A 19422-nucleotide genomic window follows, 5' to 3' on the forward strand; every position below is an offset into this window, starting at 1 on the left:
AGCAATACTATCAATGTACAGTACATGTTTGCATGCCTGGCTGTGGGGGAAAACATAATAGTTACTCATTTTCAACAGATAATTAAAATTAAAATATAGAAATAGCAAGAAAGACTTTTATAACATTGCATGGGAATGTGTACCTATAATTTACATTAGACATGTATTGCTGTTGTGAGCCACTCCGAATCTCCGGAGAGAGGTGGCATACAAATCTAATAAATAATAATAATAATTTGGGGCACCCATCATGTTTCTATTTTGAATTAAATAACCTTTCTGAAATATATTTATTTATTCAATTTCTATATAAATGTCTATTACATTTTTTCTATTAATAATCACTTATATATATGAGGACTTTGAAATATTTAAGAAGGGCAGGTCACAATCTACTAAATATGTTAATTTGTACTAATCCCATAGACTTTGTAATATTAAAATGTGAATTAAAATTTTACTACATCAATTTTGATTAATATTCATTAAAATGTGGGAGATTAGGTGGTCTTTCTTTCTGTTGCACAATGGTCTTGGTCTACACTGGCACTGTAGTGTACATGTAGGGTAACATATTGTTACAATCTTTAATATATGGATGAATTAGTCATTCATAGACATATGCTGAAAAAAACCTTTGAATTTAAACCTTGCATCGCATTATGACATTGCATCATCTGAATTGATGATGATGATGATGACAATAATGATCTAATATAGTTAAAGAAATAGGTCTGCTTCTAGTGGAAATTTGGGGAATTGCAATGTTATTGGCTGCATTTCAACAGGTACCTGCAAAGCAATATCCTCAAGAGAAATATGATTTAATAAAACTACTGAATTTAACGAAGAATGGTAGAAATATTTAAAGTAAAGGTATGCCAAGAAGGAGTATATTTTATGTTGCCTAGAGTAGCTGGGTGCCTATGCTCTTAGTGTGTCTACATTGCTTGAGATTTGTTTGGTCTCTGTGTGTGTGTGTGTGTGTGTGTGTGTATGTATTTTTAATTTTTCTGAGTTTTGAAAGCACAGATTGAAGTGTTCTTCACTAGAGAAAATATTCTGCTTTTACAAGAGTTTTGAGCTCACTGACGTTTACAAAAGTGTACTAAGCTGTTTGTATTAATGGCTGATCTTGCTTTGCTTTTTTTAAAAAGTCTGATCTGAAGTGCTTAACTCTAAGGAACTTAACATTCTTAAGATAAAGTACGCAATGGAATCAATAATTACTTTCTTCTGGCTGTGCTTACCAAACCAGCTAAGGAAACGTCTCTTCTCTTTTTCCATCCATAGCCATTCTGAGCGAGCTGTTGCAGAGGGAAAATCGTGTCCTTCACTTCTGGACTTTGAAGAAAAGGCGACTGGATCAGTGTCAGCAATACGTAGTCTTTGAGCGCAGTGCAAAGCAGGTAATTTGACAAAATGCTGCACTTCTCTTCATTATTTGGGGATCACACCGAATGTGAGGCAGTTTGATAGCACTAGCAATAGCACTTAGATTTATGGTCTATACTACTTCACAGAGCTTTACAGCCCTCTCTAAGTATTTTATAAAGTCAAATCTGGGTCCTCATTTGACCGACCTCAGAAGGATTGGAAGGCTGAGTCAACCTTGAGCCCGGTGAGAATCAAACTGCTAAAGTGCTAATAGTCAATCAGCAGAAATAGCGTGCAATATTGTATTCTAACCACTCTGCCACCCCAGCTCTTAATAGATTGCCTGTGGAGATAACTTATCTATGATGCTTACTTTTTGTACTTGTCCTATGTCCAATCCTTGCTAACTATAATCACTGGAAAAGTACAAGACAGAAAGACACTAAACCCAATTGGCCATTAGTTCAAATAAGTATTAAAGCTAATAGATTTGACTTTGCACCTTATTTTATAGCTGAAGCTCTGTTAGCTTCATCACACGAATATTTTTTTTTATGGTACAATGCAGTAAGAGGTCTGGCATAGCCTTTCCTACTGCACAGTTATCCCATTGATCTCATAGCTTGAAAACATTACAATATATTGGTATGCAAAAGTAATTTGCCGTCCTGAGTCTCTGGAGAAGGGCAGCCTAAAAATAAAAATAATAAATAAATAAATAAATTCACAAAATGAACCAGAAAAATGTATGTTTTAGTATACTCTTGGTCCTTGTTAATTGCACAGTTCTCTCTTGTTCTTACCACTCATACAGGCTAGCAGGTAGCTGGCATAGACTGAATAACACAACTGTCATATCAGAAATACATTCTATTTAAGTTTGCAGAATTCCATTTTGACTTTATTGATTTGTTAAATTTATTTGCCACCTAACTCATCATTGGGCTTTCAACAATAAAAAAGGAAGAAATGGGAAGAAGTGAAAGACTTTGCATGATTCAAGGCAATACACAACCAGTCCTTATTGTAGTATAATACAGTCTGCATTCTATAAAAAGCTTGTATATGGAGCCTTTCATTGCCTTCTGTTTGGAAGTGAGCCACCAAAGACTGCAATAGCAGTTCCTAGAAGCAGTAGAAATAGTCTCATTCTGGAACCTCTTCTATTCTATCTTTAATGCCTGGGTAAAATGTGCTTCCCTTTGACTTCTAAGTGGTCTTTGCTTTATTCTTTTGAACAAGAACTTTTCATGGAACATTAGCTTGAATTGCGAAAGGTTTGGGGCATCTGAATGACAGTTTGAGCTTTACCATAAGGAGAGTTCCATCTCATTAGGACAATTCATGATTAAAGAAGAGGGCTCAGACTAAAGGCAGACCATTGGGGATGAAAATGGCAACTCATTCTAGTATTGTGGCAGGAGAACCAAATGGAACTTCATACCTAGGACATAATAATGGAAAAGAAGTCTCAGTGAGCCATTGAAGAAAGTATGCAGTGAATTATTGAGGAAATACAAAAGGCAAGTGATGAATAGCACTGGTGGACACTTGAGGAACATTTTTTTCAGGGACATTTTTCGCTGAAAAAAATTCATCCTTTACGATGAATCTTTATTTTGGCGGAAGGGAGAATGTTGCTGTATGGTTGCTCTCCATGGTCCTAAAAGAAAACCCAAATACTTTTCTGTCATCTATTGTACTGGCCATGGTGCTGAAATTATTATTCTACCATCATCTGTCTAACATGAATTGCCTGAACTATTGTCTAGTGCAGATAATGGCATCCTATATAGGATTTTTTAAAATTTAATGTAAAACTTTCTCTTTATTCTCAGATATTTTGAACATAGGAACAGAAAAATATAATACTCCATTCAGGATACATGGACGTATAATAAAATGTGTTAGTCTTATGATATCATCTGGTCAGCAGCAGATTGCACTTACTTGCAAACTGGTGTGCTGCATGTGCATCCTCTTCATTTGGGCACACCTGCCTGTGCGTCCCTCGCATGATTTTGCTTTCGTGCATGCGCAGGAAGCAAAAACATGCGAGATTCTGGTGATTTATTGTTTTGCACATGCATGGAAGCAAAAAATTGCTGAAATCTCATGCACACAAGCATCCCCCTGTGACCTTTTGCTTCTGCGCATGCACAGAAAGCAAAAAAACTGAAAAAATGAAGAAAAAAGATGGTGCTGCCCAACGGACCAGCACCGGAGTAGTCGTGTGCAAATTGCACAATCTGACAGTCATTACCAGTGCGAAGCTGCCTACCGCACTGGTAGAAACCCACCACTGGATTTAGATTTTTAAGTATTTTTGTTCCACCTGTAGGCTTTGGATTGGATTCAGGAAACTGGAGAATATTATCTGTCTACACACACTTCCACTGGAGAATCAGCAGACGAAACACACGAGCTCTTGAAAGAATATGGAGATTTCAAAGTACCTGCCAAGGTGAACTGTATTTATAATTGATAAACAATATGAAGTTTTATGATTAAGAAATCTATAAATATATGATTGTGGAAGGCACTGCTGGGTCAACTATCAAACGTGGGGTAGGGGGGTTGCTTGAACAGCATAATAAATCATACCATGAAATTGTGCATAGAAAAAGATGAGTTTAATGACCTTTACTGTGCATGACAATGCAAATCTTATGTAGGTTTAAAGAGTGTGATATATTCCTTATAAGTGAAATAACTCATGGAATCAATTTGATTTATATTACCTGATAGGAAACCCAGTTTAATATAATGGCTAAGATGTCAAATTAGAAGCCGGGAGACCATGAGTTCTAGTCCTGCCTTTGACCAGAATTCATCTGGAAGGAGGCAATGGCAAACCTTGCTATGAAAACTGTAGGGACTTGTTCAGGTCATCTCTGAGAATCAGGAAAAAAGGAAAAAAAACCTGAAGGTATAATATTATACTATTCATAAATATAAATATTTTATAGTTCTCATAATTCAGAGACAATTCACATTATTTTAGACAATTGGACTGATATCTAAACACCTCTGTAGACTAACCCACTGAAATTCTTAATGTTGTTTTTAATATCTAAACACCATACTGCAATTCTCTTCAGTTCTAAAGCTATATAGGGGAGAAAAGATTTGTATATATCTATATATGTTTGTTTATTTGTTTTAGGAAAACAATTTTAAGGTTCCTTAAGAAATGAGATTTAAAAGTGGGGTACCTAGTGTGTTGGACTACAGATGTAGGTTCAAGTCCATTCTTAGCCATAGACTTTCTCATCCCAGCCTATTTCAGTGTTGTTGTAATGGAGATAAAATACTCTCCTTGAGTACTAAGAGAAGAGGTGGAATATAAGTACAGTGATCCCTCGATTTTCGCGATCTCGATCTTCGCGAAACGCTATATCGCAATTTTTCCCACCCGATGACGTCACTCTCTTCCTTCCTTTCTCATCTTTCTTTCTCTCTCTCTTTCTCTATCTTGCTTCTTCCTCTCTCACACTCTCTTCCTCCTTCTCTCATCTCTTTCTTTCCTTCTCTCTCTTTCTCTATCTCTCCCCCTCTTGCTGGCAGGCGGCGGGCGGTGGGCGGGCGGGCGGGGGCATCAGCGAGGAGCTGGGGTTTCCCCTTTGCGTGGGTGGCGGGGAAACCCCGATCTTCGTCTGCTCGCTGCTGCTGCAGCATCAGCGAGGAGCCGAATCGGGGTTTCCCCGCCTCCCACGCAAAGGGGAAAGCCCGATTCGGCTCCTCGCTGCTGCTGCGGCCACCCAGCAGCTGATCTGCTCGACGGCAGCAGCAAGGAGCCGAATCGGGGTTTCCCCGCCGCCCACGCAAAGGGGAAAGCCCGATTCGGCTCCTCGCTGCTGCTGCGGCCACCCAGCAGCTGATCTGCTCGACGGCAGCAGCGAGGAGCCGAATCGGGGTTTCCCCGCCGCCCACGCAAAGGGGAAAGCCCGATTCGGCTCCTCGCTGCTGCCGCCGAGCAGATCAGCTGCTGGGCGGCCACAGCAGCAGCGAGCAGACGAAGATCCGGGTTTCCCCGCCGGCCATGCAAACTCCACCATCTGCGCATGCGCGGCCATGGAAAAAGGGCACACATGCGCAGATGGTGTTTTTACTTCCGCAACCCTACATCGCGAAAAATCGATTATCGCGAGGGGTCTTGGAACGGAACCCTCGCGATAATGGAGGGATCACTGTATGTACAAATAAACAAATGATAGTAGAACTAATTATATAGTACTTTATAGGAATATATGGCTAGTCTTTACTTAACAATCATTCTTGTAATGATTGATGTTATGATGGACCACCACCCAAATTAATCAAAATAATAATAATAATAATAATAATAATAATAATAATAATAATAATAATAATGACCCATGGTCATATGATCACATTTTGGGTGCTTAGCAACTGGCTCTCATACAATATGTGGCTGTTCATAATTTTAAATATTTTTTGCTGGTTTCTGGTGTTGACTTCTGGTTTGCTGGCAAAAGCATCATTTGGGTCTAACACATTTGTTTAACAAGTATGGTGCTTGCTTAATTAGCACCTCTGAAAAGGGTGTAAAATCAGGTGTGGACACATGATTTGTTGAGCAACCAACATGATTTATTACCATAATTCTGTACTCAGTTATGGTTGCAAGCCAAGGAGAACTTGTACGTAACTGCTTTAATATGGAATCTCTCCTTTATATTCCAACTTTGGCTGTTTTTTGCAATCATGCTTCAGTTTCCAAACCTGCTCTGTTGAATCCAGTGGATACTTTATTAGAACTTGGCTGAGAGGGAGTGATTGGCCTAAAAGTCATATGATGAATCTCCATGGCTGCACTTTAAGTTGAGGCTTCATCCAATATCTTAGATCTAAGGCTTAGAGAGTACACCAAAATTGTTTATGTTTCTATTAAAAATAATTTAATCTTAAAGTCATTTCTGAAAATTTTTCTCATGTCAGTTATTTATTTCGTAAGTTGCCTCTTATGACATAAGAGCTGGATTGCTTATTTGTCAATTTCCAGGCATGATTTCCCATTCAGCAGCGTTTAATAGAAATAAGTGAAAACATAAAAAGCTGTTCAGAGCTGTTATTTTCTGTTCATCATATTTTTAAAAGGATTATCTCAGAATCAGTTATACAGCTATACTGCTATTCAATTGAATGGTATGAATATCAGTGGAAAAGAATTATTTTGGAACATAAATTTGCTTTTTTTTAGCTACTATGTGGCTGACATTGCTGCATCATATATTCAGTAAGAGTTATATCCTAATTTAAAGTCTTTCCAGTGGCACAAGATGAAACATTTGATTTTTTTTCCCATTGCATCCTCTCACCCCTCTTTCATGGAAACCATTTTTGAGGGTTGGAAAGTCCTTTTGGAAGGGCCAAGAAGTGATTATAGACCAGTGTTTCCCAACCTTGGCAACTTGAAGATATCTGGACTTCCACTCCCAGAATTCCCCAGCCAGCATTCGCTGGCTGGGGAATACTGGAAGTTGAAGTCCAAATATCTTCAAGTTGCCAAGGTTGGGAAACACTGTTATAGACAGAGCAATTAGGAAAAACTCATGCGCCTCTCCCTCATGTGGAATCTTTTAATGCCAACAAATTCTGTGAAATTAAACCCGCCAGATCTATTTTATTATTACTTTCTTGCCCTGATGTCTGACACAGAACACACAGATTTAAAAAACCTTTTGATGGAAAAAAGCCGCATCCCACCTACACTCTGTTGCCCAAGATTATAAGGACATTTTCACATTAGCAGCATTTGTGAAAATACAAGGCCCAGATGGTTACTTTGTGAATTAAAACAGAACAGAATGTCCGTGAAAGATGTGATAACCAAGAACAACTCTTTTAAACAGCAAACCAAGGAGAAAGTGAAGCTTCTCATTCAGCTGGCCGACAGTTTTGTGGAGAAAGGACACACACATGCCACAGAAATTAGGAAATGGGTTACTACAGTTGATAAGTGCTATCGGGATTTTTCACTGAGAATGGGGAAGTACCGCTACACTTTGGAAAAAGCTCTTGGGATCAATACAGAGGTACTGTAAGTTGCATGTTTTTCGGACATATCTTTTATTAAGGAAGATACCTGGATTTGGGATATATGAGATTCTTTCCCATTCTCCCTGTCCTGCTTTACTTTGGTGCAGCATGGAGATCTCCCAAATTAGTTTTGGCTCCATTGCAAGAATAGATAGATAAAATAGACAGTATGATAGATTTGGTTGATAGTTATAATGCTCCTAAAGATAAATACTATTGGATAACCAAGTACTAGTCCACTCATTAATGTTGGAAGTGTTACGAACCTCAGAAGGTATGTTTAAGGCCTTTTCAGTCTAAGCTTCTAACTGCAGGTAGCATGCTTGACTTGATTCCCAGGGAATGAAATAGTTAAACTGCCGTGGGATGCAATTCAGCCATTCAGCTGTATCCAGCAAGCAATAATCCCATAAATGCATAAGCTTTAAGGGAGGGGAAAAATGACTGAAAAGAGTTTTTCTCTTCAAAGAAAACTTTGAAAAATATTTGGATCTTCACCACGAAAATTAACTTACAAACTAAATAAAACAATTTGTTTGTGTGCATGTATGATTTTTGTTTCCAGAGCTTCATTTAGTCCCCTCCTCAAAAAAAAAATACTTCTGAGCATGAGGGGAAGAAATAGCTAGTAGAGGAATATGGATAGAAATCTGTTGTGGAAATTGGGTTTTTTTCTAAATAGGTATTTAGTGTTTTTAACTGAGATCAAGCCAATGTTTTGAGAATGACCAAGTCTATGTTTTGAACCTCATTTTAACAAATGTAGGTAGGATATGCTTGTTTCTACCATTGAGAAGATGAAATTGCATCTCTTGGGACCAATATTTCGGAAGAGCAAAGCAAAAACAAAAATAAACCCCAGTCCCCACCCCATCCTTCCATCAGTGACCTTCTGTGTTTAAACAAAGAGGAGAGATTATTTTTATCACTTCAGTTAAGCAAAGAAAGGGAGAAAAAAGCTTCTCAGACTCTTCCATCATCTATGACTTGTCAGATCTGATATGCCTTTAACTAATTATTCATAAATATATTGGTGCATTTGACCTTTTTGCACTGTGCAATATTTTCTTCCAGTGCTATTGTTTTCCTTTCATCTTTTCTCTTTGTGAGTGCATTTTTGCATTTATTTATTTATTCACAAAGCATAACGATTTATTAATGCTTCACGCCACTGCATTTGTTTCAGGATAATAAAGACCTGGAGTTGGACATCATTCCAGCAAGTCTGTCTGATCGTGAAGTAAGGCTACGTGATGCCAGTCATGAAGCCAATGAAGAAAAGAGAAAGTCAGCCCGAAAAAAAGAGTAAGTGGTGAGAATCAGGTGCCTCAGTAATATATCAATTCACAATAAGCAACCGCTTCTTTTCAGCATGTCAGTAAGCTTACCCAGATGTGAATCGGCTAGAATATCATGTTCTGTACATTTGTACTGAATGTTATTCGGGCAAATGGCCAAAACAGAGATAGGAGAAGAACAACATGTAATCATATGGATACAGAAAGTCTGGGATAAATCCAATCCAGATGATGGTGATTATGTTGTTGTTGTAGTGGTGCTTGTGGCACCACTAAAGGGCACATCTATTTTGTTTTGGGTAATGACATGTTACATATTTTGTTGCAGATATGTTTGAAACAATAAAATATTTACAAGCGTATAGCAATTGCTATTGTGCTTGTTACTGAGGAAATCTCAGTATTCTAAGGGATTATTCATTGGGAACTAGCCAAGAAATTGTTTCTTGTTCAGTTTGATCTTCAATTTTCCCATGATCAGAAGGAGTATTGTTCCATGCTTTATTATAGCCTGTATTCATTTAATGGTTTAAAAAATAGTGATGCTATTGGCAAGGAAGCAAAAAAGGCATTAGATCAAAATGCAGTATGATAGAACATTATGTTCGAAATTGTATTCTCTTTTGTTCTGTATATGTTCATTGGTTGGGAACTAAATGTTTTTTTAATCAAGTTAAAAGCACAAAATGTATTACTTCAATGAGATTAACAACAATGATATTTCTTCTGGATTCCAGAATTTTTACAGTCTCTGAAATATTAATTATTAGGTAAATTACATAGTAATGTCAAGATAACTATACTGCACAACAAATTCAAATATATTCATATGCCATAGCGTGTTTGAACATTGAAAGAAAATAGTCATCTATTAAAGTCTGAGAACTCTCAGTAAGAGAAAAAAATATCAGTGCAATTATAGTACAGAAATATTTCTCATCCATCATTCCAGAAACATAAGTATATATCTTCATTTTCTCTTGTGTTTTATTCATATATTTATATATTATACCTCAGCTTATCTTTTCTACGAAAGGTTTAAGACGGTCTTTAGAATTCTTCTCTCAGAAATGTTATCAGCACAATTATGAGACAGGCAAAATTGAAAGATTAAGTTGTGTCTCTGTGTTTATTCTATATATTAATGCAAAATCATTTTTCCTTGTAGGTTCATCATGGCTGAATTGCTTCAGACTGAAAAGGCCTACGTTAGGGACCTGCATGAATGTTTAGAGGTATGGTGCCTTGTAAGAATAAATACAATGTTTGGTATAAAGCTCATATGGTATAATGATTTGTTGTATGCCGTACACCAATGGTTTGAAGAAGAATGATTTTTATTTCAGTGGTAGTATTACAGATTGTTGATCATTATAGCAAATATGACTTAAATGAAAAAGGGAAAAACCTGGTTTGTTCCTTCTGCTTTAGCATGGTAAATGGCAGGTTTTTTGCTGCCACCACCTGTTTTTGAATGGTCACCTCACCTGACATGCACCCTCTCATGTGTGTATTGTGTGTGTGTTAGGGTGTGTGTAAAAGAAATATGGTTGTCACAGCCTGTACTGAACAATTGAAATGTCAAAATGTGACATGTCCATATTGAAACTTCCTGATCATATAATTTCTCCTCCCTCCTTCCTACAACTTTGGCAGACAGTCTGTTCTTACAAAAGAAATGTGAGTTTATTGAGAAAAAGGAAGTGATCAATGCTTTTATTTTTTTAAACCAACTTTATTTAATTTCAAAGGAAGATAAAATGCAAATTAATGAAAAGACATTGAGAAATGAAGGGATTGGGGTGGCAAAAAAAGTTAAGAAGTGACAAGAGAAAAGAAAGAAAACAAAAACAAAAAGAATGACTTCCAACTTTCTTTAGTAAATGTATAAATATATAATAAAGTCATCTTGTACTATAAATTAAAACAAAAATATCATATCAGCTATTCAAACTAAATGATGCAAACTAGAGCTGCCCCGAGTCTTCGGAGAGGGGCGGCATACAAATCTAATAAATAATAATTATTATTATTATTATTATTATTATTATTATTATTATTATTATTATTATATACCTTTCTAAAAATACACAATATTGCTATAATCATAACAAATCTAATTAGCAAATCCTAAAACTTCATTTTTATCTTTCTTAAGTAAGAAGTCCAAAAGGGGTCTCCATGTAGCAACAAGCTAGAGAAACTTTTATCTTTCATCAAAGTGGTCAAAAAATGATAAATGTTTTTAAAGCCTCTTGTTATTAAGAATCAATATCCCAACAACCAAATGCTCCAGACAGCTCACAAAAGGTTAATTATCTGTTCAAATGCAGCAAGAATATTATAGATCACAGGGGAAAGTATAAAATACTACAACCCCCGAGAATATTCTTTGCAGACATATTTTCATGAATAGAATAGAATTGAATGGAATGGAATAGAATAGAATAGAAAAACTAGTAGTAATAGTAGTGCAGACTTAGTAAAAAGTCTGACAGTGTTGAGGGAATTATTTGTTTAGTAGAGTTGGAGAAAAAACTGTTCTTGTGTCTAGTTGCCTTGGTATGCAGTGCTTTGTAGTGATGTTTTGAGGGTAGGAGTTGAAACAGTTTGTGTCCAGGATGCGAGGGGTCAGTAAATATTTTCACAGCCCTCTTTTTCACTTGTGCAGTATACAGGTCCTCAATGGAAAGCAGGTTGGCAGTAATTGTTTTTTCTGAAGTTCTGATTATCCTCTGAACTCTGTGTCGGTCTTGTTGGATTGCAAAACCAAACCAGAGGTACAGATGAGAGACTCAATGATTCCTCTGTAGAACTGTATCAGCTGATCCTTGGGCAGTTTGACCTTCCTGAGTTAGCCCAGAAAGAACATTCTTTGTTGTGTTTTCTTAATGATGTGTTTGATGTTAGGTGACCATTTTAGGTCTTGAGATATAATAGAACCTAGAAATTTGAAGGTCTCTACTGTAGATACTGTGTTGAATAGCATAAGCATAAATGATGGAATTACATACAATTCCATAATTCATATAGAGAAATGAAGAACATTATAGAATAGCCCAGAAACATCAAGAATCCAGTGTAGATGGATTTCCCCCCTTTGGAGGGGGGAATTCAAGCTGGAATCAGAGGCTTTGGAAAAGGTGATAAACTCCCACTCTTCTGCAGCTTTGTTCCAACTTGAATTCTGCCCTTAATTTTAATGGGAGTAAATATGTTTTATCTCTACAAGAGGGAATGGCTGGTGTATATGACTCTCTTTCGTGAAAATATGTAATATTCAAGCAGCCAGCACTGCTGTGAATGATTGACAAAGCTTTGTTCACAACAGGTACTTATGACAGACTCCCGACATAAGTGGAATGATGGGGAATATAAATAGAAATGATGTGATCAAACTAGTGTGTTACGTGTTCAGTAGATGTATTGTACTGTGCTGTCTAGCTGAGTAAGTGAAGGAGAGAGAATATGTGGCATCCAAATTGGAGAAAGGATTTTGCAGGATGTTCAAAACATTTCAAATTTGAAATTCCCCATCTTGAATTTAAAGCAGTCATTCCATATGCAGAAAGGGGCTGTTTTGACTGTTTGGGAAGTGTTGTAAGCCCCAAGCAGATCATTTCAAATTTGAGACAAAATTGACACACTTCCCAAACAATTAGACACATGTGTTTTGAACACAAAATAAATGTTCTGGAGCTGGTGCTTTGAATTTGAAACATTTTCTTCACTACTAGAGTCCTGAATTATTTATTATTATATTCTTTTTTCCTCGAGGAATTCAAGTATAATGACCCTTCCACCAGTTTTTCCAGTAAATCTTGTAATGTAATTTGGAGTAACTTCTCTTGAAAGGTTTCAAGACTGAAACTACACTTGATTCTAATTCCAATAAGGGGGGGGGGAGAGTGAATGGTTTGGTGCAAACAGTGGATGAGTGAGTGCACAAACAGCTCCATTTGCACAAGCAGCGGACATGCGGACTTGCTGCGTGTGCAACTAGAGCTGTGCATGCCACTTCCACAGCCCGCTTCTAAATGGGCCACAGCACGGTAATGGGCTATGGCCTGAGAGTTGGGGATCCTGGTTTATGGTGTTTGTATAGAGACCTTTTCTCAGGTAGCCTTTCCTTTTACCAAGAAAAATAAATAGCAAATTTTCGGCTATGTATAACTTTTTCTGTGCTTAAGAGTTGTACAAATTTGTAAAATAAATAAATGTATACTACACATTGTTTTCTAGACCTACCTTTGGGAAATGACAAGTGGAGTAGAGGAAATACCACCAGGGATTCTGAACAAGGAACACATAATATTTGGAAACATCCAGGAGATATATGACTTTCATAACAAGTATGTCTTCTAAACTTATTGAGATATGTTGTTCTTATGATGTAGTTATGCTTCCCACTAAGACATATAGTATGACATTTGGCTGTACAGGAGGCCAAAACTATTTGCTGCCAAATAAGTGATGTGTCTGGAAGTTGACATGGAAGAAGAAGTTTTAACGCCAATCTCTCTTGGCACTTGCCATTGGTAGCTACTTCATTCTATGCCTTAAGTTGTATTGCTGCAGATTAAAATTAATTACTAGTTAACAGGATTGGAAATGAATTTTATCTACCCTAATTGTTTATATTGCTGTTAGCCGCTCAGAGTCCACGTGGAGTTGGGTGGCATACCAACGTTGGCAGTAGCTACCAATAGCAAGGGCCAAGAGAGATTTTCTTCTTCCATGTCAACTTCCAGACAAGTCACAGTAATTAATAGGTAATAAATAATTGGCTTTAATGATGGAGGTTCTGTATTCATCATAGCAACACTAATACTTGGCTGTTGATGGTTGTCATGTTAATTGATTGAGTCAGTCAGGTGTACTGTGTTGACAGTAAGTAATTTTGACAAGATCTACTATAGATCTGGCAATCATAGCACCTCTTTTCTCAAAATGGGAATTCCCTATAAAAATATTATGCAACAACTGCAAACACCAGTGCAGCTAAAACTAGTACTCTGTTTGTACAGTTATGTGGAAGTGGCTGTTCGAAATTTTAATGAATCCATAACTTTGACTATCTCTTATAGGTGGCTTAGGGATAAAGTATCATGACAAGTAGGTTGCCCATTAATTAGATCCTATCCTAGTCTGTTTAAACTGTTGCCAATTCATAATAAAAATGAATTGAGTGTTACTTGAGCATGAAATTTATCTTAATTTCATCTGTTTATGTTTAGGGCATCTGTGACCTTGATTAATTGCTTTTTAAAATTTGTGTATTCAATTAAATTATATTTATAGACTCCTGGATAACTCTGGCAACATATAACTAGAAACCAATTTTTTAAATTAAAAAAACATGTCAAAGATACAATAGATTGGAAGAACAAAATAATCAAAACAAAACAAAACTCAGGATGTCCCAAAGCCTGGGAGGACAATGAGATCTTCAATAGTTTCCTGAACAGCATTAGGGTGAGAGCCAGGGGTGGGTTCCTCCCAGTTCAGACCAGTTTGCCCAAACCAGACATGCTGGTGACGTTGCAGTGATTTCACCAACCCAGTTCGGTTGGTGCTGGTCCATGGCGCTGCCATCTTTTTTTTGCATTTTTTCCCTATTTTTTTTAATTCTTCTGAACATGCATAGAATCCAAGTTTCCAGCACTGTGCATGCGGTCAGCATCTTGCTTTTGGCTTATTATTAATTATTATTAATTATCAACCCTATTTGCCAATGACTCTAAAGTGTGCAATAGGGTTGATATTCCTGGAGGGGTCTGTAATATAGTAAATGATTTAGCTTTACTAGATAAATGGTCAAAGCAATGGAAATTGCAGTTTAATGTTTCCAAATGTAAAATAATGCACTTGGGGAAAAGTAATCCTCAATCTGAGTATTGCATTGGCAGTTCTGTGTTAGCAAAAACTTCAGAAGAGAAGGATTTAGGGGTATTGATTTCTGACAGTCTCAAAATGGGTGGTCGGGCAGTAGGAAAAGCAAGTAGGATGCTTGGCTGCATAGCTAGAGGTATAACAAACAGGAAGAGGGAGATTGTGATCCCCTTATATAGAGCGCTGGTAAGACCACATTTGGAATACTGTGTTCAGTTCTGGAGACCTCACCTACAAAAAGATATTGACAAAATTGAACGGGTCCAAAGACGGGCTAGAAGAATGGTGGAAGGTCTTAAGCATAAAACGTATCAGGAAAGACTTAATGAACTCAATCTGTAAAGTCTGGAGGACAGAAGGAAAAGGGGGGACATTTGAATATGCTAAAGGGTTAAATAAGGTTCAGGAGGGAAGTGTTTTTAATAGGAAAGTGAACACAAGAACAAGGGGACACAATCTGAAGTTAGTTGGGGGAAAGATCAAAAGCAACGTGAGAAAATATTATTTCACTGAAAGAGTAGTAGATCCTTGGAACAAACTTCCAGCAAACGTGGTTGGTAAATCCACAGTAACTGAATTTAAACATGCCTGGGATAAACATATATCCATTGTAAGATAAAATACAGGAAATAGTATAAGGGCAGACTAGATGGACCATGAGGTATTATTATTATTATTATTATTATTATTATTATTACTACTACTACTAATACTATTATTACTATTATTACTATTATTACTATTATTACTATTATTACTATTGTTATTATTACTATTATTACTATTATTACTATTATTACTATTATTGGATTTTTTGGCATGGAAGGAAGCAATCCGGCAGCGAGGGAAATAGGAACCCACCCCTAGTGGGAGCTACATGAATTTTGGTGGGATGGGTTGGAAGGTCGTTCTGTTGGGTTAACCTATTCTCCAAAGCACCTGAAGGCAGGACAAATAGAAATGAATAAAAACTAATCAAGGAGAGAAGCAACCTAGAACTAAGAAGGTTCCACTCTAGCTGGAGATTTTTTTAAACAAGAGATTAGACACCCATTTGTTGGAAATGATATAGGGTTTCCTGCCTGAGCAGGGGGTTGGATTAGAACTCCTACAAGGTCTCTTCCAACACTTATTTTGTAATTCTGTTAGAAAGTTCTCCTGAAATTGCAACCTGGGTCCCACAAGATGACAGAAATCAGGCTTCATTGACCCTGCTGGACCAAACTCGATGGACAGAAAAACATTTGGACAGAAGCAGTCCCTGAGATAGATATTTCCTATATTGTATACTTCTTTTAAAAATAAATGTTTATTTTGATTCTGTGGTCCCCTCCCTCAGGGCCACTAGGAATGGGACAGGTTCTACAGTACTGTACATAATGCATACATAAAATTGTGGTCAGAATGCTGAACCCATAAAGAGAATGTATTCAATAGCATAAGCATTATGGCCCTTTTGCCTCTCATATAAAACAATAAAGGAGTAAAAGACGAAAAAGGCATTGGGGAGGTTATGTTTATTGCAGCTTACCCATTGCCATTTTAACTCCCCAGTAAAAAAAATAAAATAGAATTTTATGACTAATTTCTACCTTTGTTTTCATTTCTTTCCAGTATTTTTTTGAAAGAACTGGAAAAATACGAACAGCTTCCTGAAGATGTTGGTCACTGCTTTGTCACCTGGGTAATAAGTCTAAGCATATTATTCTTGACTTTTGAAGGTTTTGTACATTAGTATTTAGGTTTTGTACATCTTTAAAGAGGTCAAAATGGTAGATTGTATTGACTCTCTTTCTGATATAAAATTGTGCTAGCAGTTTAAATTATTCCTTTCCTGTCTCCCAAACCCTGCTTATTCTTATACATTCCTGAAACTTAAGGTATTCTCCAGAAGCAGTCATGGCTGATATCATAAAAGTCAAGATAACAGCTGAACTTTGTGATTAAAGGCTTTCTATTTTCTTTGAGCATTGCATGAGATTAAGCCATTGTCGCTGTTAACTTGACTTTTTTTTAAACTGTTCCAGACATTTGGTATTCTTTTAGCAAATCTGGGCGGATTGTACTTTGTTGAATTAAGTTTTTTTTAAACAGTAATCATATTATTCATTTAAATCATTGATTAATCATTGGTAGGTATAACTCATCATATAACATCTTCCTGCTGCCAAAGGTCCATGAGATCAGTGTAGTATACAAGTGGGTTAAAATATTAGATGAATCATTTCAAGCCAGGAAGTTTGTCGGAGAAATAACAGTATATTGCCGAAAGGAATAAAATGTCATCATTTATTCTGTTCTTCATTGAGACCCACTGAAATGAACTACCTTCCTGTGTTCTAGTTCTTTATGATATAGATGTACACGTTGCAAAATGTTGAAAGTGGGCAGAAGCCATATGTAACTACAAAACTTGGATTGAGAGACTTGGGAAAATATCATTTATTAATCTAATTAACTGATTGGCTCCTACTACGAGTTCCATTGCCAGGGGAGGTTTTTTAGGGGGGGGGGGTTGTTTTCTGTTTTAAAACGGGTAAGAGTTTCAAATGCTAAGTGATTTCATCATGTCTATTCCTTTCTTATACAGTATGTCATTGCATTCTGAAGCTAAATAAATGTTCTTTTTTACTAATCTAAAATATATCCATCTAAAAGAGATAGATTTACAGTGATCCCCCGCTCGTTGCGAGGGTTCCGTTCCAGGAGCCCCCGCAACGAGCGGGTTTTCGCGAAGTAGCGATGCGGAAGTAAAAACACCGTCTGCGCATGTGCAGACGGTGTTTTTACTCCCACAGCGCTAGCGAGGAGCCGAAGATTGGGGGCGGGGCGGCTGTTTGCCGCCGGCATGGAGGGCTTCCTAGCAGCCCCCCAAACCCGGGTTGGGGGTCCGGGGGGCGCTGGCTCTCGGCGCTTTTGAGCTGAGTCCGGAAGCGAATTCGCTTCCGGACTCAGCTCAAAAGCGCCGATAGCAAGCGGCAAGGAACGGCTTGTCTCGGCGCTTTCGAGCTGACCGGACTCAGCTCGAAAGCGCTGAGACAAGCCGTTCCTTGCCGCTTGCTATCGGCGGTTTTGAGCTGAGTCCGGAAGCGAATTCGCTTCCGGACTCAGCTCAAAACCGGCGATACCAAGCGGCAAGGAACGGCTTGTCTCGGCGCTTTCGAGCTGACAGCTCGAAAGCGCCGAGACAAGCCGTTCCTTGCCGCTTGCTATCGGCGCTTTTGAGCTGAGTCCGGGAGCGAATTCGCTCCCGGACTCAGCTCAAAAGCGGCGAGAATGAACGGCGTGGGCGGGCGAAGGGCGGGCGGCAGCGAGGAGTTTGCGTGGGCGGTGGGGAAACTCCTCGCTGACGCCAGCAAGAGGGGGAAGACCCAGGGAAGCCGCTGCCATCTACGCATGCGTGCCCGGCACGCATGCGTAGATGGTATTTTTGACTTCCGGGTTGAAAAATAGCGAAGTACCCTGTTCGCAATGGTTGGGGACGCAATAAACGGGGGATCACTGTATTACATTCCAGTGGAAGCTAAATGGATATCGCAACCACATCTCCTAATCTTGCCTTTCTTTCCTTCTTAATATTAATTTTTCAGGCGGATAAGTTTCAGATGTATGTTACCTACTGTAAAAACAAACCGGATTCCAGCCAATTGATCCTAGAGCACGCAGGAACATTCTTTGAAGTAAGGACAATTGTGCTATTATTGGGTTCCCATCTTTTCTCTCGCCACCTTCCTTTTCTCTTTTGATTTGATTTTTGGTTGATTTTCTTTCGGACAAAGAAATCTTGAATTCCACTGTATTTAAAAGAAAACATTGAGCTTGCTGTAGTTGTTGCTTATCTCGGAAAAGGGCCAAATGTACTCTGATTTTCAGACTGAAAGAAGCTAGCAATATTGATGAAGTATAAATTCACCTTGCCCTCTGGGGAAAAATAAATAATTTAGATAGTTCTTCTTCCCACATTTACAATCCCTCCAGAAAATTGTCCCAAAGAGTTGATGAGAATTCTGGTTTAGATTCAGTCAGGTTGCAAGGATTTCAAGGGTTTGGCTAAAAATGTTTGAGCATCATAACAGCCAGGATGGCGCAGCAGGTAGGGTGCAGTACTGCAGGCCACTAAAGCTGACTGTAGATCTGTAGGTCAGCGGTTCGAATCTCATAACCGGCTCAGGGTTGACTCAGCCTTCTATCCTTCCGAGGTGGGTAAAATGAGGACCCGGATTGTGGGGGCAATAGGCTGGCTCTGTTAAAAAGTGCTATTGCTAAAATATTGTAAGCCGCCCTGAGTCTAAGGAGAAGGGTGGCATAAAAATTGAATGAATGAATGAATGAATGAATGAATGAATAAATAAATAAATAAATAAATAAATCATCAAAATAGTTTAGAATGGACTGTCACTTCCTTTTGACTTTGGGTATCTATCTCTGTGTTTTACCTTTGTTCATAACACAGCAAAAAAAAAAGCTATGAATGAAAATCATATTATCCAAATTTATGCCAGTAGATTAAAAAAGGCACTGCCTTAGCATTTTTATTACACAAATATTGCTTCATTTGTGCAGATAGTTGCACAACCAGATCCCTCAGCAGATATCATAACAGTGGCTCAGGAACATGCATTTGTCTAAGTAAAAATAATTATGCTGATTGTTAGGGAGATAGAAAAAATAGATAAAATTGGGATTATTCTGATGGTCCTTTGCTATTAAATTCTTTGTTGCATTCTTACAACAAAGTCTTTTTGAAAAGGTAACTAGCCATGATACATTTTCACTTTCCATGCAGTTTTTT

General features: G+C 37.8%; 1 protein-coding gene across 4 annotated transcripts in view; it reads left to right on the forward strand.

The window, feature by feature from the left end:
- LOC139155638 (kalirin) overlaps nt 1–19422 on the forward strand; it is a 292637-nt gene that overhangs the window by 95610 nt on the left and 177605 nt on the right. For all 4 annotated transcript variants that reach the window (XM_070730868.1, XM_070730921.1, XM_070730856.1 and 1 more), the window contains exons 14-21: nt 1294–1409; nt 3719–3841; nt 7254–7436; nt 8627–8745; nt 9907–9973; nt 12981–13090; nt 16245–16314; nt 18221–18310. In XM_070730868.1, coding sequence (XP_070586969.1) covers nt 1294–1409; nt 3719–3841; nt 7254–7436; nt 8627–8745; nt 9907–9973; nt 12981–13090; nt 16245–16314; nt 18221–18310 — 878 coding nt within the window. The remainder of the gene's footprint in view (nt 1–1293; nt 1410–3718; nt 3842–7253; nt 7437–8626; nt 8746–9906; nt 9974–12980; nt 13091–16244; nt 16315–18220; nt 18311–19422) is intronic.

Source organism: Erythrolamprus reginae, chromosome 1 (assembly GCF_031021105.1).
Source record: "Erythrolamprus reginae isolate rEryReg1 chromosome 1, rEryReg1.hap1, whole genome shotgun sequence".
Lineage (NCBI taxonomy): Eukaryota > Metazoa > Chordata > Lepidosauria > Squamata > Dipsadidae > Erythrolamprus > Erythrolamprus reginae.